Source organism: Mizuhopecten yessoensis, unplaced genomic scaffold (assembly GCF_002113885.1).
Source record: "Mizuhopecten yessoensis strain PY_sf001 unplaced genomic scaffold, ASM211388v2 scaffold8995, whole genome shotgun sequence".
Classification (NCBI taxonomy): domain Eukaryota; kingdom Metazoa; phylum Mollusca; class Bivalvia; order Pectinida; family Pectinidae; genus Mizuhopecten; species Mizuhopecten yessoensis.
The window spans coordinates 426,004-443,307 of record NW_018407826.1 but is presented as its reverse complement, the minus strand read 5'-3'; the positions used below and the strand labels follow the sequence as shown (position 1 = coordinate 443,307).

Sequence of the window (17,304 nt, the reverse complement as noted above, 5' to 3'; positions counted from 1 at the left end):
ATAATGTTCAAAAACGGACGTGCTGCCATACTTCACAGAACGGACTTTAATAAAAATGGGCCGAATTTGCCCCGATCTCCCCTATTGTTATGTCGGTCTTAATCTCATTAGAGTTTATGTTTTATTGTTATCCCTCGACTAACCGACTTTAAATACAATAAATATCAGAGATCAACAAAAGCTTCGCTCTTTTAAGGCTTTGCCTTTGTTGTAAAGATAGGTAATTTTGTTTTGTATGTATATATACACAGGTACAAGAACAGTAGTATAGCAACTCTTATCACATACGTGTATCGGTATGAGTGAATCACCGGTTTATACTGATATGTATTGCCTTTTTAATCAAGGTAAATTTGACTGATTGGATTTTCGGTCAAAGCTCGCTGGCTATCTCGGGAAGCCATCTTGAATCATTCATCTGTGACCGATATACGTGATAGATATACGATGAAGAACATGGCCGAGATACCAGACAATGTTGAAATTCGGACGAGAGAGATGCATACGGCCGGGGAACCATTGAGGGTGGTAGAGTCTGGCTTCCCCTCCCCTCGGGGTGATACCATACTCGACAAAATCCGCTACACCCGGGAACATCTCGACCCTTACAGAAAGTTGTTGATGTATGAGCCACGCGGTCACTACGACATGTATGGAGCGTTGTTAGTACCAGCCGATAACAAGGACGCCGACATAGCTACCATCTTCATGCACAACGAGGGGTACAGTACGATGTGTGGACACGCGGTTGTCGCCCTTGGACGGTACGCCGTGGATACAGGACTTGTCAGGAACCCCTCTAGTCTGGAGACGCGCGTGGCTATCCAGTGTCCATGTGGACTGGTGGAGGCGTTTGTGGAGTACAAGGACGGCAAGACCGGAAACGTCCGATTTAACAGTGTCCCGGCTTTTGTCTTCGCTACAGGTATCAAGGGGACACATGATAAACTCAGATTACACTATTTTGTTTATACAAATAATCTCTTATATGAAAGTGACTTGGGCTTTCTATATGTAGCCAGAAAGTTTTCATTTTGATAATATCCAGTATGTATGCACCACTGCCTATTTATATCATGATATGAAAGACTTTAAATCTCCAAACCTCCTTTGGGAGGCCCTACGTAATAAACATATAAGACAAAGTCTTTCTCTAAAAATACGTTATTTTTGGGGGGTTATAAAGCTGTCAGATCTGTAACTTCCTATTATAAAAACGTGTGTACAAAACTGGAATGTTTTCCGCTGTAACCATAGTTACTTATATAAATTGATGTAAAAACATGTGATAGTTCCTAAGGTGTTAAACTATTACATGCGGTGTTTGAGCTACATGTCGACATAAGACTGTATGCACCGAATAGAATTTAGAGAACTGTGGAGTAGTGTGATTTTGAGAATGCAGTATGTTTAAACAGGTTTCATATTGAGCGTAATGTTGTGACACAGAGCAAAGTTTATAATAACGCATGCTATTCAGGCAACATTCTTTATTAGGGATAATGAATAGCAACATTAATGTTACCCCATTACATTTCAGATTATATTAAACATTACACTTAATATTATATGGCACTGATGTTCTACATATGTATTGAGTATGTAAAGGACACGATATAATATTTCCAATGATGGGGTGGGGTTTACATCACAGGGTCTTGTGGCTTTTAAATTACCTTAGTTAATAAAATGTATGCCGGAAAATCAGTTTTGTTACCATAACATACAAACTCTAGTCTTCTTACTTATATTCTTACAAATCTGAACAAGGCCCCGATGATACATGTTACATGTTTTTTGTAGAAAAAATAAACATTTTCTTGTTTATAAGATAGGAGAAATCTATAAAAGTGTCTGAATCGAGTAATTTTTGACCGCAAATATACAACTGCACTGCACTATCTTATTCAACTACTTGTACATATAATATGTTATCATTCCTTAAAGAAAGGAAAAAAATATGTAGCATTTCATTTGTTTCTAGATGTGGCTGTAGATGTCCCAGGGTACGGTCACGTGACAGTAGACATCGTGTACGGAGGAGCGTTCTACGCCTTCGTAGCGGACAGTCAGTACAAATTCCGGCTGGAGGAGGCTTCCATACAAGATGTCAGGAACGCTGCGGGGGCTACTACAGGTGTGTTTGTTACACGTTAACATAAACCATTTTGTGAATATTACAGATAGGATTCAGTAATCAAAGACAAACTATTTTACCTTACTTTAATGTGTTAACTAGATAGATTCGACAGGACTGGATAAAATTTGCTTGTGTAAATAGAGGGGTCGTAGTATTCAATAAAAATTCAAGTTTATTTGGTAAAAAGGTACAACGTAACAATTTATTACAGTACCCCAACAAATACAAGTTTTGGCACTAATAATGTATATGGCTGATTACATTATAAAACATGTAAATGTAAAATTATATAAGTCTCTAAAAAAGTTATCACAATTTTATTAATTACAAGGTAGGTAACGGTTATTCGTACGAAAAATAAAATAACTAAAATATATGTTGCCCTTAAAACCAGGATTACCCAGAAAGCCCGAAGCTTATTTCCACTGGGGTCGAATAGTAATAGGCGACAAAGTGTACCAATGACTAGAAAAGATAGTCAAATAGTTTTTTATTGTGGCTGCTAAATTAGTACAGACGCCTGGCAAATCAATGGTAATATATAACCGAACATTGTGTGATACTGGTAGAAGGTAGACTGACATTGAAAGTGGTTCGCGAAGATACTTTTACTCTGTATTGTGGCTTCATCGGGTCACCTACCCCCTCTGTGTACTTTGGTTACTCAAGGTCCCCTCATCCCCGGTATGTTCTCGGGTAACCTCGGCTCCTTTCTATGTACTTTGGTTACCTCGGGTCACCTTTCCCCTCTGTGTACTTTGGTTACTCCAAGTTTCCTCACCACTGTATGTACTTGGGTTACCTCGGCCCCTTTCTATGTACTTTGGTTACCTCGGGTCACCTTTCCCCTCTGTGTACTTTGGTTACTCCAGGTTTCCTCACCACTATATGTACTTGGGTTACCTCGACTCCTTTCTATGTACTTTAGCTACCCCGGGTCATCTTTCCCCTCTGTGTACTTTGGTTACTCCAGGTTCCCCCACCCCTGTATGTACTTGGTTACCTCGGCCCCTTTCTATGTACTTTGTTTACCTCGGGTCACCTTTCCCCTCTGTGTTCTTTGGTTACTCCAGGTTTCCTCACCACTATATGTACTTGGGTTACCTCGACTCCTTTCTATGTACTTTAGCTACCCCGGGTCATCTTTCCCCTCTGTGTACTTTGGTTACTTCGGGTCACCTCTCCCTTCTGTGAACTTTGGTTACTTCGGGTCACCTCTCTCTATATACAGAGAACAGTTTGGTTTGGTTTGTATTGTTTAACGTCCTATCAACAGCAATGGTCATTTAAGGAGGGCCTCACCTGTGTGAGTTATGCATGCGTGTAGTGTATGCGTGTGTTTTAGGAGGCTGCGGTATGTTCGTGTTTGTCTCCTTGTGATAGCGCGAAACTGATATCGACTTTATAGTGCTACCTCACTGAAGTATACTGCCGAAGACATCCAGTAAGACATCCAGTAGGACATCGCACCCGGTCACATTATACTGACAACGGGCGAACCAGTCGTCCTACTCCTAAATTAATGAGCGTTAAGCAGAGGTAGAAACTACCATTTTTAGAGACTCTGGTGTGTCTCGGCCAGGTGACAGAACCCAAAGCCTTCCTCACAGGGGCGAACACTCAACTAAAGTCCAAAAGTGAGGCATTGTCAAGGGAGACTCTAGGAAGAAGAAAGTTGTTTAGAAAGAAGAGAAAAGATAAGATCCCAAATTTAGTCGCCTTTTACGATGATGCAATGGGGCAGCAGGTACAATTCTTACGCCCTACATGCAAGGACAATAAAGATAGCAGGGATAAACTGAGGTTACCATAGTGCATAGGGGGAGAGGTGATATGATGTAGACACTTTACTGTGTAGGAGAGGGGTGGCTTGAGGGGTTCAAAGTACATAAAGGAGAAATGTGTCCAGAGGTAGCCATAATACAAAATGTACATAAACAAGAGAGGTTGCCTAAGGTAGCCACGGTACATAAAAAAGAGAGGCGGCCTTAGGTAGCCATACTATATTAAGGAGATAGGTGACATGAGGAAGCCACAGTTCATGAAGGCGAGATGTGGTATTTTGGGGTGGAATATTTCTCATTTACACACAATGTTCGGTACGGTGAGGTCATGGCCAGTCCACTTCAAATCAGAGTAAAGATGAACTGTCAAGAAAACAAATTCATTTTGTTGTTGGATTCGCAAATCAATTCAAGAAACCTACGTATACTTATTATTGACACGGACCTAACATCAGTGACCATATCCGCATCTTTTGTGTTCCCGGAGCGTAAAATGTATAGAAAAAATTATCGTGGGTTGCTGAAGCTATGTTGTATTAAGAAATAACTTCTTTACGATTAATTTGATACTAATCATTTTAACATTTGTATTGGCGATAGTCTCTGTCATCATACATCCCCTTATACACACATTTGTGTATAGAACGTGTAAATAAAAGACGTGAATGTTACATCGATAGGTCTTGTCCTAGTGCCTTGTTTCCTCTTAGATAGTTTGTTAGGCGTGGACGAACCGCCGTAGTGCCTTGTCTCCGTTTGGGTAGTATTGCGTCTTTAACGTGAATGAACCTTGACAGTGCCTGGTGTCCGTTTGGGTAGTATTACGCCTTTAACGTGAACGAACCGCCGTAGTGCCTTGTCTCCGTTTGGGTAGTGTCTTTAACGTGAATAAACCTTGACAATGGCTTGTCTTCGCTTACCGATTGAGGCTGTCCATGTGATAAGCCTTCAGTGTCTCTCGGTAGCCATCCTCGATATCCAGGGGCTACGCTTACTTTCGCTCTCTACACCCCTGGAAGGTAGCTGTTTGATTGGTCTCAGGTAAAAGAAAAAAACCTGACCAATCGCTAGGCTGATACCTGTGCTTTGAAGATTACAAAGAAGAGACGCCCGACTTAAAAGCCTGTCAGTTTTTACCGTTACGTGACCGCGATATTCTTTTGATGTACATCAAAGGATCGAACTAGTCTTCTTGTTTGATCAATAAGGTGGCGCCCATCGAGCCTTCACTTTTGCCATGACATATTCCAGGGATGTAGAGAGCGAAGGTGAGCGTTACCCCTGGATATCGAGGATGCCCGGTAGATCTTTGTGCATGAACGCGCCTAATTGTCTTCGATTGTGTTTAAACTAAATTTTTGTTGAGATTTTAAGACGTCATTATATATAAAAATGATTATCTTAAAATTATATTTATATTATTTTCTGTTCCAAAATAAGATGGCCTAAGAAAGCAGCTTAAACTGAGTCACCCAGAGAGTGATGACCTCGCCTTTCTGTACGGAACCATTGTTACGGACGGACAAGACGGACAAGACGGATGCAGTGATACACCGTCATCTAATGTGTGTGTTTTCGCGGAAAGACAGGTACGTCGACTCAAAATGATGTAAACCAAGACTGAAAGATAGAATGAACTAAATTGTACTGATGTATTTTACTTATATTTACATAATATTCGTATGCATGTTAAAACCACAAGTGGGAGCGGTCTAACTCATGTCCTTTTAGTTGTTATATATTTAGATATGCCAATATTTCGCTCCCTTTCTGAGGCCACCTTCATGTCGACACTTCTTATTTCTCCATACAGATTGACAGGTCACCGTGCGGTTCCGGAGTGACGGCCAGAATCGCTAGGCAGTATCATAAAAAATATATCAAACTTGGACAAGCCAAACAGTTTCTGGGGCCATCCAAAGCCAAGTTCAAGGCTAAGGCTATAAAGGAAGTGACGTATGGTGGATACAAGGCAGTGGTGGTAGAGGTGTCCGGTAAGGGGCACTACTGTGGTTCCTCAACCTTTTCCTTGGAGGAAGATGATGTCATAGGGCGCGGGTTTCTACTGCAGTAGTATCCACAACACATGTAGGTTCCTTAATTTCAGTATTGATCAGTAATGTTTTCAACTGTAAACGAGGTTGAATCTTGACAAATTGCACACACTTTAGCTGACAAACTTTATGTTACAAAAGTGCGAGGTAAATTTTAAGGGTCAAGACTGCTTCAATTGTAAATATTAACAGTCTAATTGGAAAATTGCGTTTACTTGAATACCGCTAAACAGATCTATATTATTTAAATGTTGTAATAATTTCATAAAAAAAAAAGAATTAATCGATAACTTATGGAGTCTTAAATGACCAATGGATCAGCACGTGACTTCCATTAGCAAACGCATAAGCGAATGCCTTAGTGCCTGACAGATTCCGCATAGTTATAATGATAAGATTGTACTTGTATTTAGAATTGAATAGATTGTTGCATTTTATCACAAAACTTTCAAGATTTTTATTTCTTCAATATAATATTCCTGTTTTTTTTTATTGTGTATAAATATTATCGGATCATTGATTGGAACACTTGCCAGCATCCTGATTCTACAGTTTGGTCCAGAGCTATATATTTTTTTACCGACCTCTCAAACGCGTTAAAACATTATGTTTTTAAAACGTAATGAATGTGTTTCTGGGTACCTCCATCTCAGATGATAATTCTGCTACGGTAACTGACTCTATCAGTGTTACTTAGGTCGTGTTCAAAGCAGATTGGTGTTAGTGCTTTGAGAGTCATTACTTCTGTAAGGTGTTAGACTCTGCTGGTGGAATTGTTAGGCCCCAAGGGTTACAGAAACCGTGATGGTTACATCAATCGCTTTTTGGTAGTGGCATGATGCAGTGTAATTTAGTTTTGGCTCCGTGTATCTATTACTAAAATGTTGCACTCACCTGTGTATGTATTATGACCATCTTTCTATCAGATCATTTTCTTTTGCACTCTGCTATTCCTCATACCAACGTCAAGGAACGCGTTCATTCTCTATCACAAAATATTGGTTTTAAAGATCTCCTGTCAATGTTAGAGGCATCTGGTATTAATACCAATATGTCCTTCATATCTTAAGTCTGCTCAGAGCCAACACTCTGATCTACAGGCTAACATTGACAGGACAGTTATAAATCCCGATGGATTGTAGAGTCTTATAATGGCCGCCTTAAGTATTGGACACTTTTAGAACACAACTAATATCTAGTTGCTTCATTGATATACTTGAGGAAGTGCTAAAGATTGTGACTGCATGTCTCAATGGGATATGGGAACCAATTTATCAAAGATCACCGGAAAATGACCGAAAAACAGGGAACTCGCACAGTATGTGAAGTTTCGACTTACACAAATGAACTGTTTGGCTCAGAGGGTGAAAACAGCACCAGCTCTCTCCAAGACAGCAAAGTCAGAGTTGGTAAAGATGGATGCATCTTCACTTACTTTTCCAGAGCTTAATTTGGAATATTTGAATATTTTAACGTGCAGCACCTACCAGTTATCATTAGCTCCAGGCTATATCAGTGAACATCTTAGTGATGATGGAGATCATGAAATATGGGTATATCAGCACTCTCAAGACCTCATTCGTTGTCAGGTTCGTTCCAGTCACAAAAGCCAGACTAAATATAATGTTTGGATTCGGTACAGCATGGCACCAAAAAATAATAATCCAATAAAAGATTACTACTGCCAAGGCACAGTTGGTCAAAGAAATATGGGAATGTGTGCTCCTACATCAAGCATACTTTATCATTTTGGCTATCAAAGCAATATTCAAAATCTAGAACAGTTGTACCCAAGGGCTTAGAAATTCCGACAAAGCTTTAAATAAACGGTTTTCTTGTGAATCTGGAATCACCAGTTTAAAAACAAACTTACAGCCTCGCATCATTTTTCTCTTTCTTCTTTTTCCAAGTCTGCCTTTCGAACTCATTTCACACTCTTGCATCTTACAAAACATTATCTGTAATATCATCAGCTGTTAATAGGTCTTCTAACTTTAATTTATGTGTAAAAACAAAGTAACAAACAAACACACAATATCTGAATCCCTTTGATATTGCAAGAAATCTGTCTGGGAATCTGACTACTGAGATAGGCAGTAGAATGAACGTTTTGGTGACCATCTTGAAAAGGAATAAACCAACGAATCTTTTCCAAACATCTTCTCTCTGTTGATTAAATACTCATTCCATCCAAATTGCAACAAATGTTTTCCTCTTTTCTGTCAGTTTTCAGTCATAATGTTAAGATCAAAATATTTTTGGTATACAAAAGTTATAATATACTTTTATTCTAAGATGAACACATTTTTTGTTTCGAAAATATAATTGCTTGAGATGGCTTCTGGCTGTTGATTTGTCTGTAAATATCTGATTACTCACCATAGCAAGGGATTTTTACATGTATGCTGTAGCATATGATCCCTCACAAAAAGAAAATAGAAATAGAAAAATGTTGGAGATATACGTTTTATTTTTTAACCCTCCAGTATTTAGGTACTAGGTAATCTGGTGCTATTTTGTGATCTCAATGTATCGTTATTATTGTCATAGAAAACGTATATATCAAGATCATAATGAATTTCTAAAATTTGTATCAATTTACGGTAATACATCTATCACTTATAAATCCCCAAAATAATTTTGGATTACAACAGAAATCCCCTCCCTATGACGTCGTCTTCCTCCACGGAAAATTCTGAAGAACCGCAGTAGTATCCCTTCCCGGAAACTTCTACCACTACTGCCTTGTATCCACCATACGTCACTTCCTTTACAGCCTTGGCCTGGAATTCGGATTTGACATAGCTCCTGAAGGTCCTACTCTGGTTGAGTTTGACGTTTCCTTTGTGGTACAGAAACGCCACCCTGGCAGTAGTACCGGACCCACACGGAGACCTGTCAAACTGTAAAATATTTTCTATGTTGAGATACTGTACCTATATTTTTACTTCTCCGGGCGATCATGTTTGTTATCATGGAGATATTTTCTCTCCTTTAGTTTGCTTGTATCGTCTGTCTTTGATTACCCCGCCATATGGCAGTCAATTTTGACTAATCTGATATACTATTCAGTGTATGTCACGTTACCTGTCTCTCTGCAAACACACATATATGTGATGACGTGATATCTGCCCGTTCGTCCTGTCCGTCGGTCACGATAGTCCCGTACAGGAAGGCGAGATCATCACTGTCCGGATGGCTAAGCTTGAGTTGAATCTTCAGGGCGTCTAAAAGGAGTGACGTAAATTGATGACTTTCCCCCTAGTACAGTTGAAGGAATACAGTCTACTCTTACAATCCTAGGGATTTGTCCCCTCGTACAGCTCAAGGGATATAATCTACTTTTATCACATACCTGTTGAATATTGTTATAGTAATACAAGCAATTTTCAGACAATGAAATAAAACGTTCTGTTTTGCAAATGTGCAATACGGAATGTTGTATTTACCTACTAGCCGGAACTACTTTTTATGGGAATCCCATTGTCACGGCGCACTGAAAAGTTCCCGGTATTTGCAAAAAATATCAAAGTTTATAAAATCTTTGTATCGATCTTTACCGAATAAGGAAGCACTCATTTATAACCTCGTGCTTTCTGATTCGTTAGATATATATTTACAACCCTAGGTATACAGTCCCCCCGTACAGCTCAAAGGATACCGTCCACTCTTACAGCCCTAGTGATACAGTCCCCCCGTACAGCCCAAGGGATAGAGTCTACTATTACAGCCCTAGGGATACCGCCCCCCGTACAGCTCAAGGGCTAGAGTCTACTCTTACAGCCCTAGGGATACAGTCCCCCCGGACAGCTCAAGGGATAATCAAAGGGCCTGTTTCCAGTAATGTTAATTCTCCATAGGAGCCTGCCCCCGTATAATTTCTTATCTAGCTCAACTACTGTTTTTTTTCTTTTCCGAAGAATAATTTTACACCTTTCCGACGCCCAGATTTCATAATTTCAGTGAAAATGTATTTTTATAAAGTTGTCAATTTCAGCATCAAAGACATAAGTTCGTAAATAAAAGAAGGTTATCTCGAAATTGTAATTCGCAACATAGTATAAATTTCTTTTGATAAATATTTCCAAAACATCGTGTTTATTCATAAAACATAAAAAAAAAAATTTCTCGGATGAAAATGCACTTGCAGAGACACAATTATGAAGAAAAATGCCATAAAATTGCAATTTTCTCCCGTTATATAGTTTTGGATGCAAATTTCCATCAGAAAATCGGATAGAGCTTTACTTGTTTCATATGTGTACCAAAAATCAGCTAATTCCATGTGGTGGAACGTTCTCATATCGCCGCCTGAATGTGGTTGTAAATTGAAAGAAAAGGGGAAATGAGTAACAACCTTGTCTGAAACCCTATTATATAGCTTATTATATACAAACTTTTATATTGAATATCAGAGCGGATATTTTCATGACAGTTTTATGATGTGTAACGACTAAATAAACAGTATCGATATAAAGATTTACACTGAGGACACCCTGATACATGAATACTGTTCTATCTCAAGTTGTCCTCTTCTGAATTTTCTGATCGTGTGGCCTTGTACATTTATCCGTATCTTCTTGTCTTTGTCTATACGTTTACGGAATCATTGACTCGACGCTAGCTATTCTTGTCTCACTTTCCTTGTTTTATTGTCCCATCTCCAAAGCGTTGTGGCTCTGTCAGGGTTGGGACCCTGACTTGTCTCACTTTCTTTGTGCCTGCCGACCACGCCACATCGAATAGATAGATTATCCATATGAAATACTTTATTTTGTTCTAAGTAATCAATCAATTCTGCGCTTCTTGGAGGTATTGAATGTGATTTATTATATTGTCTTGTTATTTTGTGTAATTAGTTGTTCGTTATTTATCACACATTTTCGCATAATTGTACCAAACTACTAAGTATTAGCTGTTTACAGCAATCATCGGTGGCTTGCTATTTTGTTACTTTATCGACGCTTCATAAACCAATCGTTATTGTTTCAAGATGGAGGGTAAATGTGTTGGAGAAGGGTGTCAAGTATACTTCAAGAAACGTAGTGGCAATAAGAACAGAAGTGCACGCAATGTAAATAGTCCACAATATAAATGGCTCCTAGATACGCTGGTGCAACAAGGATTGATGTCAGCAAAGGAACAAGCACTTATTTGCCAGAAGTGCTACATGAAGTATCTTCGGAACAAAAATCAGCCTGAACCTGAACCCGAGCAGAACCAGGAAATAGAGGAAGAAGACGACTCCCCGTCCCATATCCTGCCGTTGCTGACCCTTCATGATCTTTTGAATGGATCATCTTCACACAAAAAATGCTGTCTCTGTCTTGTTACCTTTGCAAGAAATGGAACAAAATCATCAGTCTTACCAAAACGTGCAAGACATCACCTGATCTATTCACACAAACTGTGGTGTCCCACCTCATCCCGCGTCTGCTCCATTCACCTTATTGGTAACGACTTAGATCCGTCTACAGAGGTTGTCCTTGATGGTAGAGGTTCCTTGGAATCTCAGTTACCATCAAAATCGTCCGAAATCATTAATGACCTCCTAGAGGTGTCGCACGTCCTTTCACAGAACCAGTCTGCGTTTACAATAAGCTTTTCTTCTCTTGATGACTCGGCATGCATGGCCTGGACAGGTTGGTCCAAAGATCAGTTCCTCGAAATCCACTCGCACTGTTCCCCATATCTTTCATCTGGTATATATACCAAGACTACACACGATGCTCTATTACTGTTCTGGGTAAAACTGAAAACCGACATTTCCTGGAGTCAGTGTTCTTCTCTTTTTGGAATTTCCAAGTCAAGTGTGTCCAAAACTTTCCACTCCATAGTACAGGCATTAGACACATCGATAGTCCCACAATTTCTAGGTCCGGATCACTTGACAAGAGAACAGTTGCTCGGGCACAATACTGTCTTTTCAGAAGCATTTTTTGGAGATAAAGCCACTGCCATATTAGATGGCACCTATATTTATATCCAGAAAAGCTCCGACCACAAGCTCCAGAGAATGTCCTACTGTGGCCAGAAGAAGAGAAACTATCTCAAATTCATGAGCATCGCCTTACCAGATGGCTACATTCTGGACACAGTAGGACCATTCACTGGCAGCGAAAATGATGCTACAATTACAAAAAAAGTCATGGACAAGCTAGTTACTTGGCTACAACCAGACGACAACGTTGTCGTTGACCGAGGTTTTAGAGATGTCCTACCAGTTCTCGAAGCCTCTGGCCTCAATGCTAGCATGCCGTCATACCTGAAACCCGGTCAAAGTCAACATTCTGACGTCCAAGCAAATCTTGACAGAACTATCACCAAATCGAGGTGGATTGTGGAATCCTATCATGGTCGTCTGAAACACTGGACGTTCTTCCGAACGCAATTGGTGTCTAACAGCTTTATCAATGTCATCGAGGCTTTGCTTCGAACCGTCACAGCCTGTCTGAATGGTATTAGAGGACCGATCTACCAGAGATCTCCAGAGAGAGATGCCAAAGATAGGCTAATGGCTGAACGTATGAAGGACCGTTTGACAACACCGAATGGTTTAGCTCAGAGAGTCAAGACAGATCCGGATCTATCTAGACGGGCAAGGTCCGAGTTTGTCAAGATGGATGCATCTTCCGTACTGTTTCCCCGTCTCGATCTTGATTACTTGAGAACCATTACGTGTGGAACGTATCAGATATCTCTGGCTCCTGGTTACATCGCCGAACATTTAAGTGATGACGGAGACTATGAGGTGTGGCTTTACCAGCACTCCCCAGACCTTCTCCGATGTCAAATACATTCTCGACACAAAAGCCAAACGAAATATAACGTTTGGATACGGTTCACCGTTTCACCCGATGTTGAGGCCCCAATAAAGGACTACTACTGCCAGTGCCCAGTTGGAGAGAGAACGATGGGAATGTGTGCGCACATCTCCAGTATCTTGTACTACCTTGGGTATTACAGGACGCTGGAAAACCCTCGACCATTACAACCACAGGTAAAGAAATTCCGACAAAACTTGAAATAGTTTTCCATGCGGCAACGGAGTGCATATGTCGAAAGTATGTTTGGGGCTCGATATGAAAGATCCCCGTTACCATGTGACTAACCAAACTTATAAATATAGGTATTATACAATCGCCCGTAGCTATGAACACTCCCGTAAATGCGAAAACCAACCAAAATCATAAGGAACACGTTTTGTTTGTTGTTCTGTCTATTTGTCAGCCAATGTCTTCAACCACGGGGACTTGTGAAGTAGCCATCTTGGATTTTTTTTATGAAAAAGTGTTTCTCTCACTTTTTTTCATATCTGTGTACATATTCTCAACATACCGAGCAAATACTCTCGTTTTTTTGTTAATTATCTAAAGAAAGTCGAAAATCGGCAATTCAACCATAGGCTAATTCAACCCAACATTTGAAAATGTTCCACCACTTACATTTTGATGATTTTTCCTCTCATCAATAGCATATTACGTACTGTTTAATAGGATAAAAATTGGTTTGCATCCAACGCCCATAAAAGGGTGTATTCTCTAAAAAACACAGTTTTTGTGTCTAAAATGTTATCATCGAAAATGGCATTTTTGAGATTGTTTCTTCCATAAAACAGCCAAATGGCGCGATGGAAACATGATTTTTTGTCACAATCATGCCATGAATGTATTCTTTACGGTGACCATCATTTGATTAGATTTTCATTAATATTTTACATAACATGCACATTTTATCAACACTTAGACAGCTTCTGAAAGGTATAACTTTGAGGAGCCATAAAAAACAAACCAAGTGACCTAAATCTTTATACTTTATAGATTTGTGACCACAACGGCAAACCGGCCCTTTACAAATGTCTGTATTTTATTGGTTTGTTTGATGTAAAATAGCACACTACAAAAGCCAAACTCTGAATTCATAGAAATAAAGAAGTTTTTGTTAAGTTGTGAACCCTACTACATGGCTGTCTTTTTCACTGTATACTCTTGTTCTGGGCTGTCTCAAAAATCATTCCTGGTACGTGTCCATGTTAGGACCCAATGATTGAAATGCTGTGGCTGCTGCCGCATTCCTTATAAGTAACCTTGTGTGACTGCTGCCACAGACAAAATGATTAACCTGTTGTGGCCGCTGCCACAGGCATATTGATTTACCTGTTGTGGCCGCTGCCACAGGCATATTGATTTACCTGTGGTGGGCCGCTGCCACAGACATTGATTTACCTGTGGTGGCCGCTGCCACAGACATATTGATTTACCTGTTGTGGCCGCTGCCACAGGCATATTGATTTACCTGTGGTGGCCGCTGCCACAGACATTGATTTACCTGTGGTAGTCGCAGCCACAGGCATATTGATTTACCTGTGGTGGCCGCTGCCACAGGCATATTGACTTACCTGTTGTGGCCGCTGCCGCAGACCTGATGACGTCTGAAGCAACCTCTTCAAGCCGGAAGTTGTACTGGCTGTCAGCCACAAAGGCGAAGAATGCTCCTCCAAACACGATGTCTACTGTCACGTGACCATATCCAGGGACATCCACAGACACATCTAAACTCCAGGACACGCAGAAATCAAGAGTATCTTCAGAGTAGTACAAACGCTATGATAACTTTTATAAAACGGTTTATACATGACTGCAATGAACCATTAAGTGCTGGAAGAACATGTATATCTCATCTACATTGATTATAAAATGTAAATTGAAATAGACATTATATATGAAATAAACACCATTTTCAGTTCTTCAGAACAACTGTCTTTTATTATGCTTTTCTCTGAATTAATTACCTGTAGCGAAGACAAAAGCCGGGACACTGTTAAATCGGACGTTTCCGGTCTTGCCGTCTTTGTACTCCACAAACGCCTCCACCAGTCCACATGGACACTGGATCGCCACGCGCGTCTCCGGACTGGAGGGATTCCTGACAAGTCCTGTATCCACGGAGTACCGTCCAAGGGCGATGATCGCGTGTCCACACATCGTACTGTACCCTGCGTTATGTATAAACATGGTAGCAATGTCGGCGTCCTTGTGGTCCGGCTCAACCAACACCGCACCGAACATATCAAGATGGCCGCGAGGCTCGTTCATCAGCAACTTTCTGTAAGGGTCGAGATGTTCCCGGGTGTAGCGGATTTTGTCGAGTATGGTATCACCCCGAGGGGAGGGGAAGCCAGATTCTACCACCCTCAATGGTTCCCCGGCCGTATGCATCTCCCTTGTCTTTATGACGACATTGCTTGGTATTTTATTCGCCATTGCCATGTGTCTGTGTATGCTACCTAGTTTGTTGTAAGTGTGTCGTGTTTGATATGTTCGCTAGATAAGATAGGTACACTTCCACCTTCACATTGACTTACAGCTTATCGCCTCCACTTTATGACCTTCACAAGGACGCGACTGTCGGACAAAAGGACTTTATTTTGTTGAATGCCAGTTTGACAGGTGCATTTCCCAACTGTTAAGAGTTAACTTAGGAAAACAAACGCCTACCATTAAAAGCCATTTTCATTTAACCCTTTATTTCACGCTAGTTCATTTACCTACTTTTTTCCAGGTTGATTTCATTTTTTTTATCTCTAAATGAGTTTCTGTTATAAACTGTTCTTTAACACCTTACAGCTCATGGGTATGAATAAAGTATGCACTTGTATACACATACACAACAATACTAATACACAAACCACATTCTAACAACATCTACCCTACTCATAACACAACACCTGTGTAGACAATACATCTATGCATTCTCTGAAGCATTTTTCTTTTCCCGAATACGATACTTATTTTACTAGATTAACTGTGTCCTTGTTATGATTTGTTGTGGGTAGCCCCACTTGTTTGTGGAAGAGACGTTTATGCTGATACACGTTTTATCTCTGTTACCTTCTTTTCCTTATTGCATGCTTCAATTTTTTCCACTGCAATTCAACAACAGGCCAAAAATACTAATTCATCTACTATTCTAATGCACACCATATGGTGTAGTTAATATTTACTCTGTTTGGCTGTTTGCATTAACGACCTATCGCTAGTGATAAGGTTTTAAAACAGGTAGTCGTACTCTGCTGTTAGACTCTCAGTCCCCGAGGTTGGTCGTACTCAGCTGTTAGACTCTCAGTCCCCGTGTTTGGTCGTCCTCTGCTGTGAGACTCTCAGTCCCCGAGGTTGGTCATACTCTGCTGTTAGACTCTCAGTCCCCGAGATTGGGCGCACTCTGCTGTTACACTCTCAGTCTCGGAGGTTAGTCGTACTCTGCTGTTAGACTCTCAGTCCCGGAGGTTATTCGTACTAAGCTGTTAGACTCTCATTCCCGGAGGTTGGCCGTGCTCTGCTGTTAGACTCTCATTCCCCGAGGTTGGTCGTCCTCTGCTGTGAGACTCTCAGTCCCCGAGGTCGGTCGTACTCTGCTGTTTGACTCTGAGTCCTCGAGTTTTGTCGTTCTCTGCTGTTAGACTCTGAGTCCTCGAGTTTTGTCTTTCTCTGCTGTTAGACTCTGTTAGACTCTCAGTCCCCGCGGTTGGTCATACTCTGCTGTGAGACTCTCAGTCCCCGCGGTTGGTCATACTCTGCTGTTAGGCTCTCAGTCCCCGAGGTTGGCCGTACTCTGCTGTGAGACTCTCAGTCCCCGCGGTTGGTCCTACTCTGCTGTTAGACTCTCAGCCTCGGAGGTTAGTCGTAGTCTCCCCTTAGACTCTCAGTCCCGGAGGTTATTCGTACTAAGCTGTTAGACTCTCATTCCCGGAGGTTGGGCGTCCTCTGCTGTTAGACTCTGTTAGACTCTCAGTCCCCGTGTTTGGTCGTCCTCTGCTGTGAGACTCTCAGCCCCCGAGGTTGGTCATACTCTGCGGTTAGACTCTCAGTCCCCGAGGTTGGTCGTACTCTGCTGTTAGACTCTTAGTCCCCGAGGTTAGTCGTACTCTGCTGTTAGACTCTAATTCCCGGAGGTTAGTCGTACTCTGCTATCAGACTCTCAGTCCTCGAGGTTTGTCGTTCTCTGCTGTTAGACTCTCAGTCCCCGAGGTTGGTCGTACTCTGCTGTTAGACTCTCATTCCCGGAGGTTGGTCGTACTCTGCTATTAGACTCTCAGTCCTCGAGGTTTGTCGTTCTCTGCTGTTAGACTCTCAGTCCCCGAGGTCGGTCGTACTCTGCTGTTAGACTCTCAGTCCCCGAGGTTGGTCGTACTAAGCTGTTAGACTCTCATTCCCGGAGGTTGGCCGTGCTCTGCTGTTAGACTCTCAGTCCCCGAGGTTGGTCGTACTCAGCTGTTAGACTCTCAGTCCCCGTGTTTGGTCGTACTCTGCTGTTAGAATCTCAGTCC

General features: G+C 41.1%; 2 protein-coding genes across 5 annotated transcripts; one reads left to right on the top strand and one right to left on the bottom strand.

Moving 5' to 3' along the window:
* Positions 1–209: 209 nt before the first annotated feature.
* Positions 210–14,725, top strand: LOC110457033 (trans-L-3-hydroxyproline dehydratase-like). Of its 3 annotated transcripts, none has more exons than XM_021508123.1 (5): positions 210–925; positions 1,985–2,137; positions 5,365–5,513; positions 5,738–6,012; positions 14,398–14,725. In XM_021508123.1, exons 1-4 carry the CDS (start codon positions 448–450, stop codon positions 5,996–5,998), a joined length of 1,041 nt encoding a protein of 346 aa, XP_021363798.1. In that variant the 5' UTR covers positions 210–447; the 3' UTR covers positions 5,999–6,012; positions 14,398–14,725. The 3 variants fall into 3 exon arrangements, with proteins under 3 accessions (XP_021363798.1, XP_021363799.1, XP_021363797.1); XM_021508124.1 differs by lacking the exon at positions 14,398–14,725 and adding an exon at positions 14,363–14,381; XM_021508122.1 differs by lacking the exon at positions 14,398–14,725 and having other exon boundaries at positions 5,738–6,435.
* Positions 8,240–15,455, bottom strand: LOC110457035 (trans-L-3-hydroxyproline dehydratase-like). Of its 2 annotated transcripts, none has more exons than XM_021508127.1 (4): positions 14,770–15,455; positions 14,377–14,529; positions 9,066–9,205; positions 8,240–8,403 (listed from the first exon to the last, which is right to left on the bottom strand). In XM_021508127.1, the coding sequence occupies exons 1-4, from the start codon at positions 15,245–15,247 to the stop codon at positions 8,401–8,403; spliced, it is 774 nt and encodes a 257-aa protein (XP_021363802.1). In that variant the 5' UTR covers positions 15,248–15,455; the 3' UTR covers positions 8,240–8,400. The 2 variants fall into 2 exon arrangements, with proteins under 2 accessions (XP_021363802.1, XP_021363801.1); XM_021508126.1 differs by lacking the exon at positions 8,240–8,403 and adding an exon at positions 8,412–8,881.
* Positions 15,456–17,304: the final 1,849 nt, after the last annotated feature.